Source organism: Glandiceps talaboti, chromosome 3 (genome assembly GCF_964340395.1).
Source record: "Glandiceps talaboti chromosome 3, keGlaTala1.1, whole genome shotgun sequence".
In the NCBI taxonomy this organism is placed as follows: domain Eukaryota; kingdom Metazoa; phylum Hemichordata; class Enteropneusta; family Spengelidae; genus Glandiceps; species Glandiceps talaboti.
Genome location: NC_135551.1, coordinates 11,688,788 through 11,705,383, shown reverse-complemented (window position 1 = coordinate 11,705,383; position 16,596 = coordinate 11,688,788). Strand labels below are relative to the sequence as shown.

The following is a 16,596-nucleotide window of genomic DNA, read 5'->3' as shown; positions in this document are numbered from 1 at the left end:
AACAGGTTGTTTATTCATCACTGTGCACTTTTAATGAGTCGATCATTGTACAGATTATCCCTAGAAACGACGAGCAGATAAAATAAATCCAGTTGCTGCACAACGTTCACGTTGAGGCCAAAATCAGCTGTCTTGAAAGCAGCGTTATTGTTATGCAAATTAGTCACAGAGGCGCATATGAAACGAGAAAATGTTAGTTCTTATCTTGTTTCTGATATTTTCAATATACTAGTATAATATAATAGCGATAAACCACCCCCTGGGGATGGTATACCAAGAGGTTTTGACCAGTGAACGAAATATATGCACGAGCGATAGCGATACCTCTTGGTATACCATCCCCAGGGGGTAGTTTATTGCTTAAGTTTACAACAGGAAGCAGTAATAGAAGGTTAGATTTGACTAGTTAATTCTCATTGCAAGGTAGTGGAAAAAGGAGACAGTTTGATGTGTAAAGATTTCAGGTTAGATTTGATTTAATTTAGTTAATGCGCAACAATCGACACAGACACAGAGGATGCGGAAAAAGTAAGGGGTGTCACCAGCCGGCATTTCAGGGTGATAAGCAATGTATGTCCCGCTCACGGTCTGAGCCTCAGATTTGACTCAGGCCATCAGCGGAGCCAACGTGGCACCCCGAGCGGTCTGCATGCCGTGGCTACCCCCTTACTGTGTTTATTGAAAATGCCGAAAATTGAAAAAGCGTAAAAAGAAGCTGTCTATGAATAAAAGCCGAACACTTGACAGTGCTGGAGTAGAAGAGCCGAGCACTTGATAGTGCTGGAGAGAATTAGCCGAGCACTTAATAGTGCTGGAGAGAAGTAGTTAAACACTTAATAGCGCTGGAGAGGGTAAAAGAGCCGAGCACTTAAGGTGCTGGAGAGAAATAGCCGAGCACTTAATAGCACTGGAGAGAAAAAACCGAGCACGTATGAGTGCTGGAGTAAACATGCCGAGCACTTAATAGCGCTGGAGTGAAGAAACCGAGCACTTGTGAGTGCTGGAACGAAATGCCGAGCACTTGTGAGTGCTGGAAAAACAAAACAATATGGTGAGCACTTAACGTGCTGGCGTTAAACCAAGTGACATGATAGTGTTGAGGTGAGATGGGTGGGTGGGTGGAAGAAAGCGGAAAACGATGTATACTGTGCTGTAGCAAACAGTGAAGTGAGGGACAAAGGGGAGATAAGGTACTAGCGAAAGCCAGAGGTCAAGGTGGCTTGACCAATGAAAGGACAGCATGGACAAAGTAGGGATTAAGGTGATATGCAAAAGTCAGAGGTCAGGGAAGCTTGGCAAATACACGGGAAGTGGTGGAAAGATAAGGAGTAGGGTGAGACAAAAGGCAAGGTAGCATTATGCAGGAAGTAGATGGTCCATGCCTCAGTGCTCATTAACTCAGACTATGAATGTTATTCATAATCATGCAATTAATGCGCAACAATCGACACAGACACAGAGGATGCGGAAAAAGTAAGGGGTGTCACCAGCCGGCATTTCAGGGTGATAAGCAATGTATGTCCCGCTCACGGTCTGAGCCTCAGATTTGACTCAGGCCATCAGCGGAGCCAACGTGGCACCCCGAGCGGTCTGCATGCCGTGGCTACCCCCAAATTGAGAGGCGTGAATTGAGTGAGGCAAGCTGAGCGGGCAGCAAGCAGATGAGGTGGATGGCATGCAAGAAAGGCAGTACAAACTAACCAACTTTGCAAAACAGGGAAACTATTCAAAACAACTTAGGCATGTGCCTGGCAAATGCATGTACTAAGGCAAATGCCCTACAAAAAATTCTACCGTGACTACAAAAGACTATCGAGGTAAAAGAATGCAAATGTCTTAAACTGACCAAAGCGAAGCCAAGCAGCACTGAAAACATAGTGAATCCCTAGAAACTGAGGTCTTCTGTAAATGTTCGCAATGAGTGAATAAGTCCAAAATGAAATGTCCCACAAATGATTTGTAAGTCCGTGTGGTAAGTGGTAGTAAACTGTATATAAAACGAGAATAAACTGAGGACGCCTACAAATGTTCGTAATGGTAAGGCGCGAAAAGGACGGAAATAAAATTTCTCACAAATGATTAAGGAGTCTGTGTGGTAAATGGAACTGAATTGTACACAAAACGTGAATAAACTGAGGACGCCTGCAAATGTTCATAAGGCGTGAAAAGGACGGAAAACAAAATGTCTCACAAAGGTTTACAAATAGTCTGAGTGGAAATTGGAGGAAATCACTGGAAAGAAGAGGCCTCGCAAAAGGTGCTGAAATTAGTCCGTGAGGCCAAAGTGTCACAAGTGATCAGTATTTACTAATTGTCTAGGGACTGTGGTGAGCACTGATGCAGGTGTAGTAATATATCTCTGGTAACAATCGCTGTGCCATCTTCCAAGTGTCTTGATGAGCCACACGGGCAGTCCGGCCTTTGCCGCAGTCGTTGCAGCCCTGCTTCGGAAACTATGTGTCGTAAAACAAGTGGTATTCGGTACTCCAGAACTGCGTAATAGACGTTGCATGTTCTCCGTAAGTGATTGCCTGGTCAGGAAGTTCCCGTTAGCAAAGATGAAGGCTGGAACGTGGTCACATCCTCTTGGTTTGAGGCAACGATAGTCCTGGTAAGCATTGACGGCACAGATGGGCGCATCGGACTTGGCGATCATGATGTCACTCCCGCGGCGGAATGGATCAGTTTTCGATGCCTTGATATGTACCGTGAGTGCGTGATTGGTTATGGTGATGTCGTTGGATAACAGTGTTCGGTGTTGATCGAAAGTACTAGTTGTGGGTGCGGTGAACTCGCTTACGCGCAAGAATCCGAAGAATGCGAGAGTGAACGCCGACCAGAGCATTGTTCTATCCAAGAAGCAAGGATCACAGTTTGTATAAAGTTGATGTTGCAGTGTTCGCATAAGATCTAGGGTGATAGGTAACCTTGTCCGTTTTATTTCTCCATGTTGACGCTTGATTCCTTGAACAGTGTAGCTGAGGATCGGGTCATCACGTATATTATCTGAAAAGCCTGCCTCTGTGTTCATGCGAAGTATGGCGGCCAGGTATACCTTAATAGACCTTTATGCAAGACCTTTGGCCGCAAGGTTAGTTACGAACAGCACAGTGGACCTCTGACTTAGGGGTAGCGGAGTGAGTCCATGTTGACGGCAGAAATTGACATATTGTGACTGACCTGCGTTGTAGGTGCGACGGGTATTAGGTGCTACGCTGAGGTCGATGTAACGCTGCGCCTGAACAGTCAGATGTTGTAAACTGTCTATGGTAGTATGTCCAGTCGATTCAGGTCTGGAGTGGCTGTAGGTTCTTGGTCTGCATGGGGTGCCAGTAGTCGGAATCGATGGAGCTGTTGACGAGAAAGAGAATCAGCAATATCATTATTCGTACCTTTCACATGGACTATCATGACATGAAAATTGTTCATTGCTGCGGTGAAAAATAGACGGCGGACCAGACGCATGATAAGAGGGCATCGACTTGACCCCTTTTTCCAAATGTTGACTATGGATAAATTGTCACAGTGGAATTGGATGCGTTTTCCATGCCACTGATGTCCCCAAATTAGACAGGCTAGGAGAATAGGTAGGAGTTCTTTCCATGCAATCGATAGTTTGTTGTTGGTGGCGATGGGGTGGGGCCACTGTGAAGAAATCCATCTGCCTTTAAAGAAGATTCCATAGCCCAGTGTAGCTGACGCATCGGTGAAAAGCTCCATATCGGCTGCTACTGTCCATGTTGATTCAAGCATTGATGCTGACCCATTCCATGTTGGGAGGAAATCATTCCACCATTGTATGTCACAACGGAATTCACTGGTTAGATGTATGCGTTCTTGGATCTTTGAAGCTGTAGTGCTCAGGTCAATCATCCTTCACAGAAATATGCGCCCAGCCGGGACACACTTACATGCAAAGTTCAAGGTGCCAATCAATGAAAGTAGTTCACGCTTTGTGCAGGACTCGCGTGTAGACCAGGCAGGTAGGCTGTCCCTCAAGGATTCATATTTGTCCTTAGGGAGGCGGATGACCATTTCTATGGTGTCTAGTTCTATACCTAGAAAGGTGAGGATGGCTGTTGGCCCCTCAGTTTTGTCTGTTGCTATGGGTACGCCCAGTTCAATGCATGTTGATAGCATGGTTTCCATGTTTTGTTGACATTGTCCCGAATGAGGGGGTCCAACCGTGAGATAATCATCCAGATAGTGAAGAATGTCCTGAGATCTAATACGATGGGATACGATCCAGTTGATTGCTTCCGCTAGTTGGTTGAAAATAAATGGAGCTGATCGAAGCCCAAATGGCAGTACGCGGTCAAAGAAATAGTATCCTTCCCAGAAGAAGCCTAGCAAATTCCAATCTTGTTTTCGCACGGGACACAAGCGGAAAGCGTGCTTGACATCCATCTTTGCAAGGAGTGTACCTGGACCATATCTATTTATCAAGGCTATTGCATCATCAACACGACTGTATGACAATGAGTATTGATCCTTGGGAATGTTGCTATTCAGCGTTATTGTTATGCAAATTAGTCACAGAGGCGCATATGAAACGAGAAAATGTTAGTTCTTATCTTGTTTCTGATATTTTCAATATACTAGTATAATATAATAGCGATAAACCACCCCCTGTGGATGGTATACCAAGAGGTTTTGACCAGTGAACGAAATATATGCACGAGCGATAGCGATACCTCTTGGTATACCATCCCCAGGGGGTAGTTTATTGCTTAAGTTTACAACAGGAAGCAGTAATAGAAGGTTAGATTTGACTAGTTAATTCTCATTGCAAGGTAGTGGAAAAAGGAGACAGTTTGATGTGTAAAGATTTCAGGTTAGATTTGATTTAATTTAGTTAATTCATATTGCAAGGGATTGGGAAAATGAGACAGTTTGATGTGTAAAGAGGTTCAGTAGTGATGTAGGCATGGTGAAGTGTGTGTGTGTGTGTGTGTGTGTAAAAGAAAAAAAACACCAGACCAATTGCCTACTTATTTGATGGGAATATTACTATTGTATGGAAAATTGTTCAAATGAAAGAGATGCATCACAGATGTGCGTTCTTTGCCAAAAATGTGATTTTTGGTCAAAAACTTAAACTCTAAAAGTGCTAGCCAGATTAGTCTGAAATGTGGTTGGAACTGTGTTAGGGGTGTGTACGTGTAGATTAAGCATTTTCATGACGTGACAAATTAGGGCTAAGAATATGTGGTTTTGATGAAAACAATTTATTTCCAAAACTACTTAGCAGATTGGAGATTTGAGTTGCCCACATATATACTTCTGAATCTCAATCATCCATCCAATTGTAATAAAGTTAAGTGTGGTTATCATGTCAATACCTAAACAAGTCAAGTAAGTACATGTAGTAATGTATTTGGAAAGAATGGATTCAAAAGAAGTTAGACAGAATAACTTGATATTTGGGGTGGATATGTTTGTTGACTACAGGCTTGTTTATGCCAGTATACTAATAAAAACTCAAGTGCACAAACTCCATAACTGGAATAGTTCAGTGCTGGTCTGCATATTCTGTGAACTGTTTATAGGCTTATTTTGAATCCACTGACTGGAATATTTTCAAAGAATCTTCAGTAAATGAAAACACAGATGTAGTGACTATGTACATCAATTTCTGTACTGAATGTTGTGAGACCATTTGTAACTTACCCAAATCAGAAATCCTGGTTTACAATGTATTAAGGATGCCCATTTCAGCGTTACAGCTTCAGAATCAAATTATCGATCTGCATACAAAAAAATCGTCATTTTGAAATAAAAAAATGTCAGCACACTTGGATTTATCATATAAGGCAATATCAATAACACATTCAAGTCATTCCCACCCATGAACACTATAGTCTTTCATACTGTGGTCAATGCTATTGTATTAAGAGATCCTCTGAAGTTTTTAGGAAAATCTCTTCAGCATATGCTTTCAAATTTCAAATTTAGTCCCCCGAAAGGGTGACTATTACAATGGGTGTGTCCGTCCCTTTGTCTGTAATATGTCATTTCTCAGACATGCAATATCCATTTTCTTTCAAACCTGACACAAAGGTGACATATCGTATGGATATATGCATGTCACTTTGTTTTTTGATATATGCAAATTTGACTGAATGGCAGCCATATTTGTAGCCATATTTACTGCATAACCAAAAAAGTGTAATACATAGATAGGCATTCCATTCAAGTGTCTATCCCATGCTACATGTATCTTTGGAGACATTGGCCTTGACTGTGACCTTCAAGTCAACTTCTGCTTGTCACAAACACATTGCAGTATTTACATATTGGCGAATTTCTTTTTAAGTCATGTTTACACTTAATATTGAAGAAACGATCTTATATGCACAAGCATTATTTTTGGTGCTCGTATCACTTTTATTGAATGGTAGCCATATCTATAACAATATATATTACTGCAGAACTCAAAAACTAATACATATAGACTCCATTCAAGTGTCTAACTCCATATACAAATATGCTTTCACATGCAGATTTAAAATTAAGAAATTAGTTGCATTTTGCAGACACTTTAAATTTGTATCAATTATGTGTGGCTAATTTCTTGTACATCATGTTATAGACAATGCAGAACCAGATAAACATACACAATGCATTATTTGTGATGCTCATATCACTTTTAACTTAATGACAGCCATATTTCTTGTGAACAATCATGATTTACCAGATAATTCAAAAATGTTAATACATGTACATAGATACTACATTCAAGTGCCTACCCACATATTGCCAAGTAAGCTTTTCAGACATTGACCTTTGGCCTTGACCTAAATCTTCAGGTGCAATTTAATACCGAAATTCAGCGCTTTCCTGCATTATGAGACACTTTGTAGCATTTATTTGTTCCCACTGATTTCTTTTAAATCATGTCTCCATTCAGTCACATTGAAGTAAATGTATTTAACCCATTCACCACCGATTCCCACTACAGCGGGAACGCTCTAAGGTGCCCACCGATTCCCAGTATAGCGGGACCGCCAAAGTTTATTCACCTACTCCGCCATAATACCATTCAACGGCAGCTATTGCTGCAAAACATGCTGCCATAACTAGTTCCACACATGCGTATTAGCCTTGTTTATCTAGCCTGCCATTTTGAACACATGGAAGTGAACGGTTTTTAAGTACGGTCCAAATGATGAGCGATCATAATTTTTTTGTGCGTTTTTCGTTAGCGAAATCGAATTTCAACATGGCGGAAGTAACCATAGACAGTAGAGGGGAGAAGCCGACATACTATTTCCTTTGATGTTTTGCCGACTTGCCAGTCCTTCTCCCCACTACTGTCTATGAAGTAACCAACGGCTCTCATAACATCTCCTATGATGTAAATTTGTCAACTGTCCAAAGAAATTTCAACAGAATTTCACCAGAAATACATCGTTGAATACATGTAGTTGGTCGTGGGTACGGTACACGTGACAGAAGTACCGCTAAGTTTGAGTGATCTCCCAATGGGGAATTTACGGGTGTCGTAGTGAAAGTCGACAAAATGCGTAACTTGTTGACTGGTAACCTACATCCATACTCTGGCTGTGGGGCCAATTTTTATCGATATAAAGAATTATTTTGGTCATATTTCTTTGTGGCAACGTTCAATAATGGAAAACTACTCATACAAGTTTAATTTATGCTGGTCAGTGGTGGGTAGATTACGCACGATCGGATTTTTTGCGTGTTTTTTTTTCGGGTAAAATTCAAATTTCAACATGGTCGCAGTCAAAATTGTCCTCCTAACAACGTTTACGATGTAAATAACGGCTCTGTTCGTGAAAATTTGTATTTAATTTCGACTTGGATGGCATTATTGACTACTAGTAGGTGGCTGTGGAAACTCGTCGGTGTAGTCTGTGCAATGATCATAATACCGTGGCGTACGTTCAAATGGCTAGCTGCATATTTCGGTTGATTGGTATGCATGATGGCAAATACCCACTTTCAATTTTGGTGCTGATACTATCGATTTATGGTCATTTTTTACCGATTTAGAGAATAAATTTTGAGATAATTTGTTGGCTTCATGTCAAATATTGAAATATATTTACAGGCTGAAGCTTACTTTTCAGAAGGTCTTGAGGTGACGAATTCAGATAATTTAGTACATTTTCACTGCTGATGGGGACTGACTGTAGCATCATAAACGGATTAGTGAGCCGTTGATTATTAGTCCCCGCCGGACGAAGTCCGGGACGGGGACTTATGGATTGGGTTCCGTCTGTCCGTCCGTCTGTCTGTCCGCAGCTGTTCCTTGGAGATGCCTGGACCGATTTTTTTCAAACTTGGTACAGGGGCAACATACAATGGTATACATATGCACGTCAATTATTTTCATGATACGATCCAATATGGCTGCCTGGCAGCCATTTTGTTTGCGAATTTTCCATGTCCAAAGCCATAACTCAGACGTGCTTGAAGAGATCTCATTCAAAGTTGGCATTAGGACAGTGTTCTATGACATACATGTGCATATTCATTGTTGTTGTGATACGATCCAATATGGCCGCCTGGCAGCCATTTTGTTTGCGATTTTTCTATGTCCAAAGCCATAATTCAGATATGCTTGAACAGATCTCATTCAAAGTTGGTATTAGGACAGTGTTCTATGACATACATGTGCATATTCATTTTCGTTGTGATATGATCCAATATGGCTGCCTGGCAGCCATTTTGTTTGTGAATTTTCCATGTCCAAAGCCATAGCTCAGACATGCTTGAACAGATCTCATTCAAAGTTGGTATTCGGACAGTGTTCTATGACATACATGTGCATATCCATTTTCGTTGTGATACTATCCAATATGGCTACCTGGCAACCATTTTGTTTGTGAATTTTCCATGTCCAAAGCCATAACTCAGACATGCTTGAACAGATCTCATTCAAAGTTGGTATTAGGACAGTGTCCTATGACATACATGTGCATATTCATTGTTGTTGTGATACGATCCAATATGGCCGTCTGGCAGCCATTTTTGTTTGCGATTTTTCTATGTCCAAAGCCATAACTCAGACATGCTTGAACAGATCACATTCAAAGTTGGTATTAGGACAGTGTTCTATGACATACATGTGCATATCCACTTTCATCATGATATGATCCCCATACCCGACCAAACTTTTATTGTTGTAGGCATGTTCCATGTCCAACAAGCAGACACAACATATCTAAGTCTGTTTGATTTAGGTTTACAAGTGTTGTTGCGTGATCAGAGTAGTGATAATTCCTTAAAACCCAATCATAGCGGGGACTATGTCATTCTCAATGACTTGTTTTCATTCAAATTAATACGACTGAAAATTACAGTTTCTGCCAAAATTTCCCCAATTTTGACCATTTAACCTGTAAACAGAAGTTTTGTAGGAACAGCAATGTTAGTATTTTGAATCTTGTTTGTAACATAAATATTGTGTTTATTTGTGTTATGTCAACGAATAAACAACTTATGTTTGTTTTATTAATATTGTATTATTTTAATCCATATTTCGGTTGAGTGTGTAGCATTTGACTTTATGTATTTGTAAGTATGATGTAGACAATTTATTTTCCATTGAAATGATACCTTGTTTTTCAAAAATGAGCAATTGTAAGTATTTTTACATCAATTTGTTTACACCACATTCATTCTCACCTTATGTTAGTGAGGGAGCTGGTGGAGAACATTAACAATCCCATGAGGCCATTGGTGGTGAAAGTGTTAAGAGGAGGGGGGCTGTGTCTTCTACGAAGACTTGTTCATTTTCATCAAAGTTGTTTTTAAAGGAACACAAGCTGAGTTTATACATCTTTAGGCATACTTTATGCTGAATATTGATAAGGTACTCACAGCATTGTACTTTAATGGACATTCAAATACATGGTGAATTAGGTCATACAGGCTATCTAAGTTGCCTACAGTCAGGAAAGCTGTTTTAACCTAATTGGTTTTAGCCATATCAATTACATGTAGGTATTGTGTTTAACCTGACAAGACATCATATTCCAACCAATGACAGCTGGCATTAACAATTTGCAGGTTGATTTGGTCTCCTTTATCCATTCTGGGGTTAAGACATTTTCACTCTTTGATGTTTGATTTCCTAAAGTATACCATTGTTGATGGAGGGTCTATGAGTATACAAACAGTACACTGTATGTACTGTAGGTGTTAAGATCGAAGGAGTAAAATAATGAAGAATCACAGCATTTAGATTATAGATTGAACACTACTACATTAATTGAACACCTTTTTAAAAAAATCAGATGATTTTGATATCATAGGTATACATGTACCCAAATTTCAGGTAAATTTGATTTACACAATGTGATTGAACTATGATAAATATATCATATTTATATTTGATATCAGCAACCAAGATTTCTATTGTACAAATTTACATTACATAATTTAGTCCTTGAACTAGTCAGCATACATCATTTATCAACCATGTTGCTCTCTCTCTCTCTCTCTCTCTCTCTCTCTCTCTCTCTCTCTCTCTCTCTCTCTCTCTCTCTCTCTCTCTCTCTCTCTCTCTCTCTCTCTCTCTCTCTCTCTCTCTCTCTCTAGAATAATGAAACCGCAGTGCATCTTGCATCCATAGATAACCATGGAACTGTGGTGGAACGTCTAATAACTGCTGGGGTCAATGTCAATATTGTCGACAATGAGGTAAATTAATATAAATTACAATACTGCAACATCACTATTTAAATGAATGGAGGAAACTCAGCAACTTTAGTCTGGGAACTTGTAAAGTGACAGACAAGGACGGTACATTGCCTAATGAATATTTTCTGAATATTTCAGGCTCCTGGAGTCTCATCTGACCTTCTGATTTAGAAGTGAACTAATAATATAATTGCAGTCATTACTGTTTTAAACAGCGAAACTAAATATGGGTTCCCTTTTGAGATTGAGCTTTGTTTGAAGACCGGTTAATTATTATTATATATGTTATAAATTATCTAAATGTGACCTTTTTTGTAAACATTATCATACCATAAATTCTTTGCCATTTTACGTGTCATTCCACCAAATTTGATTTGAATTTTTATAAAGATGAATGTATTCAACTTATTTTGGGTAAATATTTTATGTTGCTTGTGTCTAGATGATACATTATGGATGATCTGATCCTGTTTATTTAGATCTGGAAGTAGTATTGTCTTAGGAATAAATGAATTTAAAGTTTATTACTCGAGTTATCATGGTGTAATGCTATTGCATGTGATCGTTGATGACCTAGGTAGTTTCTGGACACCATATGCATTTACCTTTAATTTTCAGCTTAAAGTTCAAAGTTATTGGCAAGTCATATTTGAATACTGCATGTCAACTTTGATTTCCACTTGTTTCGATCTGCACATAACATATGTATTGGACATTTTATTCTGAAACAATAAGTGCAGGTATTGATCTTAAAATACAAGTAAATGGAAAAAGCTGTATCATATATTTTGTGTAACTTGAATGTTTAACAAAAGTGATATCAGTGTTATACATATAATGTGTCAAACATGGTTCACTGTTCTCAAGAAGATATCAAATGAATGAGATGCTATTATGAAATCAAGATTAACTTGTATATAATTAAAAACTCCAAAATATGTATCTTACAGAAAATTAATAAATGGGAATTAGAAATAATTCATTTAGTTGTCACTAGTGGGTATACTGATTAAAGAATGAAATAAGACCACGATGTTAAACCATTGACAATTGGTTTAATGGTAATTTAGAATTGCATTTTTAAAACAATTTAATTCCTGAACTTAAGAGGGATTCATTAGTGTTTAGAGGTCATTGTACTGGTAGATGTCACATATACTACTGTAAGGGTCACTGACCCTTAACATTTTTACAATCACTTTTACTATGAGAAGATTGAGTGTATTTTTGTTTATTCTCACCAAAATACTTCCCCTTGCACGTTTGCAGTTTTGTACTAGTGTTTACTTTCTTGTTATGTTGCAGTGTAATGATGGTATAGTTTTCTAAGTAGACACTGAAATGTCTCTCCAAACAGTAGGATTTACTGAATGATGTATTTTGAAAGAGTGAGGAAATGTAACAAATAATACAATTAATGAATTAAATATAAACAATTTTCTATTCTTCACCACACAGAAATACTCACCACTGTATAATGCAAGTTATAATGGGCACTTCAACATTGTAGAAAAGCTTGTAAAGGCTGGTGCAGATATAGAGGCACATAATGAGGTAATTAATACTTGTCTTTATTTGTTATCAGTGATTTTGATGGGATATTAGAGTGTCTGTGTTGTCAACAATTCTACTATTTATCTTTGGTTAAGTTGTTGTATTCATTTTCAAACAGTCTACACCAATTGGTCTGTGTCATTTAAATTGTTATATGATCTACAATGGTCAACTAACAGTATGTGTAATGATTTAAAGGAGATATTTAGGCCATCTTCTAAGGGCACTGCATGCATAATATTTTGTGAAGTATTCACTCATATATTAACTATCAAATATAACCATCATGGTTGACTAAATGTTCATTATATGTTATTATTGTCACTATAGGATTCAAAGAATGTCTGTAATTGCTTCCAACATTTATGATATATTGTATTGAGTAAACCTCTCAGGCAATTACATGTTAATGTTTAATTGAAAGTAGTGCAGCATGACTGAGGTCCATCTCGTATAAATTATTAGGTATAATTCTTAGTGTTAGAAAGATACAAATATAGGTTATACAATGTAGGTACATATAGGTGTGTGATCATATGGAACTTATCCATACCATATCCACATCAGTCTGAATGAGATAGTGGGTGGTATCCCATTCCTAAGATACCCTTAATGTGTACAGGTTATAGGTAGATGTGTGATCATATGGGACTTATCCATACCATATATATCCACATCAGTCTGAATGAGATAGTAGGCAGTATCCCATTCCTAATATACCCTGGATGTGTACAGGTTATAGGTAGGTGTGTGATCATATGGGACTTATCCATACCATATATATCCACATCAGTCTGAATGATATGTAGGTGGTATTCCCATTCCTAATATACCCTGCATATGTTGGAAATTCACTCTGCAATTTTTAACGGATATTTAAACATGGCAAAAATGTAAACATATGGACTCATACATATACATGTACCTGCAGTGACATAGAGAGACAGTTTACATTGCACAAATAATTCATGTTGTGATGCTTGTTGATAGATTTGCATCAGTAATCCACATACATGCAGTAATTTCATGACTTTCACCAAAGTTGAATTTTAGAGAAAAAATGAAAATAAAATGAATAATTTTTTGTAAATTTTAGGAGTTTCTTGATGTTTTTGACAGGCAAAGTATAGACACTGTTCATTCCTTCTGATCAACTACTGCTCATACATGTACATGTACCTGCTTAATGTTGTGTTGATAATTAACTTAGTCTATGACTTATATGTATATCGCTAAAATATTGGATATTGTTTAGCACAGCTGAACTGATAAGCTTCAGTAGTGCTATGGGAATGGTGTAGTGTCTGTCATCTGTGTGTATGTGTGTGTGTGTATGTGTGTGGTGGTGGTGGTGGTGGTGGTGGGAGACGACTTAAACTCAAAAACTCCCAGACCGATTGCCTTGGTATATGGTGAGGACATTAATTTTGGTGTCTAGTTGGGAAATTGTTCAAAGCAAAATGATCACATCACAGGTATGTGATTTGGGTAAAAAACATATCGTTTTTGGTCAAAAACTTAAACTCAAAAACTACTGTGCAGATCAGTCTGAAATTTAATGGGAATGTTGTTAGGGGTGTTTAGATTAAGATTTGTTCATGACATGAGGATTCCATCAGTAATATACAAAATAGGGCTACTTTTTGGTTAAAAGTTATTAATTCCAAAATTCATGAGCAGATTGGGCTGAGATTTAATGGGGATGCATCTGGGGATGTATAGATGAAGAAATATTAAGCATTTAATGATCTCATCAATGACATGCAAGTTAGGTGTGAACTTTGGTAAAAAAAAAGTGCATGATCAGTGTTTGAGACTGAAATTTGGTGAGGTGTTTTTAGAAGTGAAATTCTGCATACTTTATTCAAAGCTTTTTACACAATTGGCCCTAGCAACCTTCACCACGACCTTAGTTTCGTGGAACATCTCCGCCTGACCAGACAAACGAATCGTAACTATCCCGTATCTATGCATTTCATTACCAATGATCACAGTGTATCAGATATGTCTATTTCAGGAATTTGTAAGGTACCTGGTGATGAGAAAGTATTGAGGTTAAAGGAAGAAGAAATCATTTTCCGTCTCGGAACCCCTTTGAATTAATAGATTAATTATTCTTGTCATTCCCAGTCTAATCAGGTTTTTTTTTAAAATTTCAGGCGTGTTCTATTGGGTTCTATTTGGTGCGTGCGAATATTAGAACTTTTCACAGGTATAACCGTTTATCACGTGCGGTTGTCGTTCTGTTCCATAGCATTCAGATATATTCAGGTGTTTACCTAACATTTCTGTATCGCGCCGATATGTCCTTTGAAAAAGAATACTTATTCGAAACGTCGGATTTTACATCTATTTATACAGACTGATTTATTAGTTCTATATGCATTCTGTATGTATATGTGCGTAACAACAGGACCACGCCCATAGCAACATCCAAATGGCCGTATGTATTCCAAAGGTAACATTAGGGGTTAATAGACAACTGAATAAACATTCAAAAAATGTATGCAAATATACCTGGCAACAAGGCCACTCATACCAACAGCCAAATGATGGCATATAAAATTGCAAAGATAACAGGGATTGTCAACTGAATACACATTCAAAAAATATGAAATATGTCTAGTAACATGACCACGCCCATAGCAACAGTCATGTGATCACATTTATTGCAAAGATAACAATAGGGCTGGATAGGCAAATGGAGATTCACTCAGAAAATGAACGCCTATACCAAATATGGATCAACATGTGGATAAATAATTTTAAAAACTGTACAGTTGTGCTACAACACCATTGGTCCTATTTTTTATTCAATTTGAAAGTGATTGAAAGACAACTCTCACTGTACTACTATGTTTATATACTGATTCTAATTCTCCAATCTCATCTCCCTCTCTGGTACATTAATCAATTCATCAAATAATTTCTTTTAGATGATCTCAGGTTGAATTAGTGTATATCAGAGTCACTATACTATGTTTCGTAACAAACTCGGTAGAAAAAGATTTGCTAAAATGAAGTGATGTTTACAGTGAAGCATGGCTGGAAATGTAAGTTCTATGGTCATAAAAAGGTGTTTATTATAACAGACTGTTCATTATACCAGAAGTCATATTTATAGAGGTTAAGTGTACCTTTCATAAGGACAGCGGTGTCAGATGATCCAAAGTTAATTTAAATTTGTGCTTTGGTTTATGGTAGAATCCTACACACAATACATTGTGACATTATTGACTGAAGTCAAGTTCATCAGATACATTTGCATATCATACACAATTTTATACTCACAGTATTGTAGAATCATTTCACAATTTCAAATGTTTGTGGTTTGTTCAGTTACCTTCCGTTACTATGCAGATTATTAAGTTACCCATTGTAATATTAAAAGTTGTATGTGATTATGTTAATGAATTACAGACTGACATTATGCTATTCAAGTTAACATGTTACTGTCAAAGGATTTCTTTCGTACCGATAAGTCTATGTAAAGTTGATTGATGTATAGCACAAGTATCAAGTTGTATTATATACTTTAATTCAACTATTACTTTTTTTGGACTTTATTTCTGATCACTCTGGCCTCTACAGCCAACTGAACCTGTTTTAACCCAGTAATTTGAAAACCTAGTGTATATATAGTACAGACTTTGCTCTTGGCTTTGATTTCAATAATAGTAACTTGATCCTATAAATCTGACAGGATGGGCCAAATTTGGTAATAGTACTTGAGCTGTTGGACAAATAGGAGGTGATAAAAATGTTTATATCAACATGTCAATTACAGACTGTAAAAGTACTAGAAATAGAGACATTTGAGACAAGTTCTGAGATCATTGTGCAATCAACTGGAAGCAGTTTGCATAAATCAAGGTATCAGCCAAGAAAATATAACTCATAAACCAAGTTTTGAAAACAATGAACAGAAAACAGATTTTTTAACAACATTTAAACCACAATATTTCTCAGTTCAGTTCAGTTCAGTTCAGTTAACATAATGAACAGTTTGAATTTGAAAGTCCTTTCATTGAGAGAATAACATACATGTCAGCATCTGTATTATCAGAGAAATGCTGTCAAGTCAGACAGACCTTGTCTCAATATCCTGTCTCCTTCTATGTATAGATGATGTCCATTGATATTCTATCCTACAGTATATTTGGGTCATTTAATTAAATATCACTGTATTCAGTTAAATTGTTATACAAATGTACATTCTTATACATATATGATTGGTTTTATGAACCTGGCAGAGAATTTTAGGACCATCAAGTTTAGTGTTGAGTATTAGGAGAAGACTACGTTTTTGACCGTAGAAACATTATCATAATTTAGAAGTTTATTCAGAAACAATGAGTTGAGCACATT

General features: G+C 37.6%; 2 protein-coding genes across 2 annotated transcripts; both read right to left on the bottom strand.

The window, feature by feature from the left end:
• Positions 1–2,287: 2,287 nt before the first annotated feature.
• On the bottom strand, positions 2,288–3,031 carry LOC144433044 (uncharacterized). Its single transcript, XM_078121355.1, has one exon. It carries the CDS (start codon positions 3,029–3,031, stop codon positions 2,288–2,290), a length of 744 nt encoding a protein of 247 aa, XP_077977481.1.
• Positions 3,032–3,264: 233 nt separating this feature from the next.
• On the bottom strand, positions 3,265–3,873 carry LOC144433042 (uncharacterized). The gene has a single exon (XM_078121354.1). The coding sequence runs from the start codon at positions 3,871–3,873 to the stop codon at positions 3,265–3,267; it is 609 nt and encodes a 202-aa protein (XP_077977480.1).
• Positions 3,874–16,596: the final 12,723 nt, after the last annotated feature.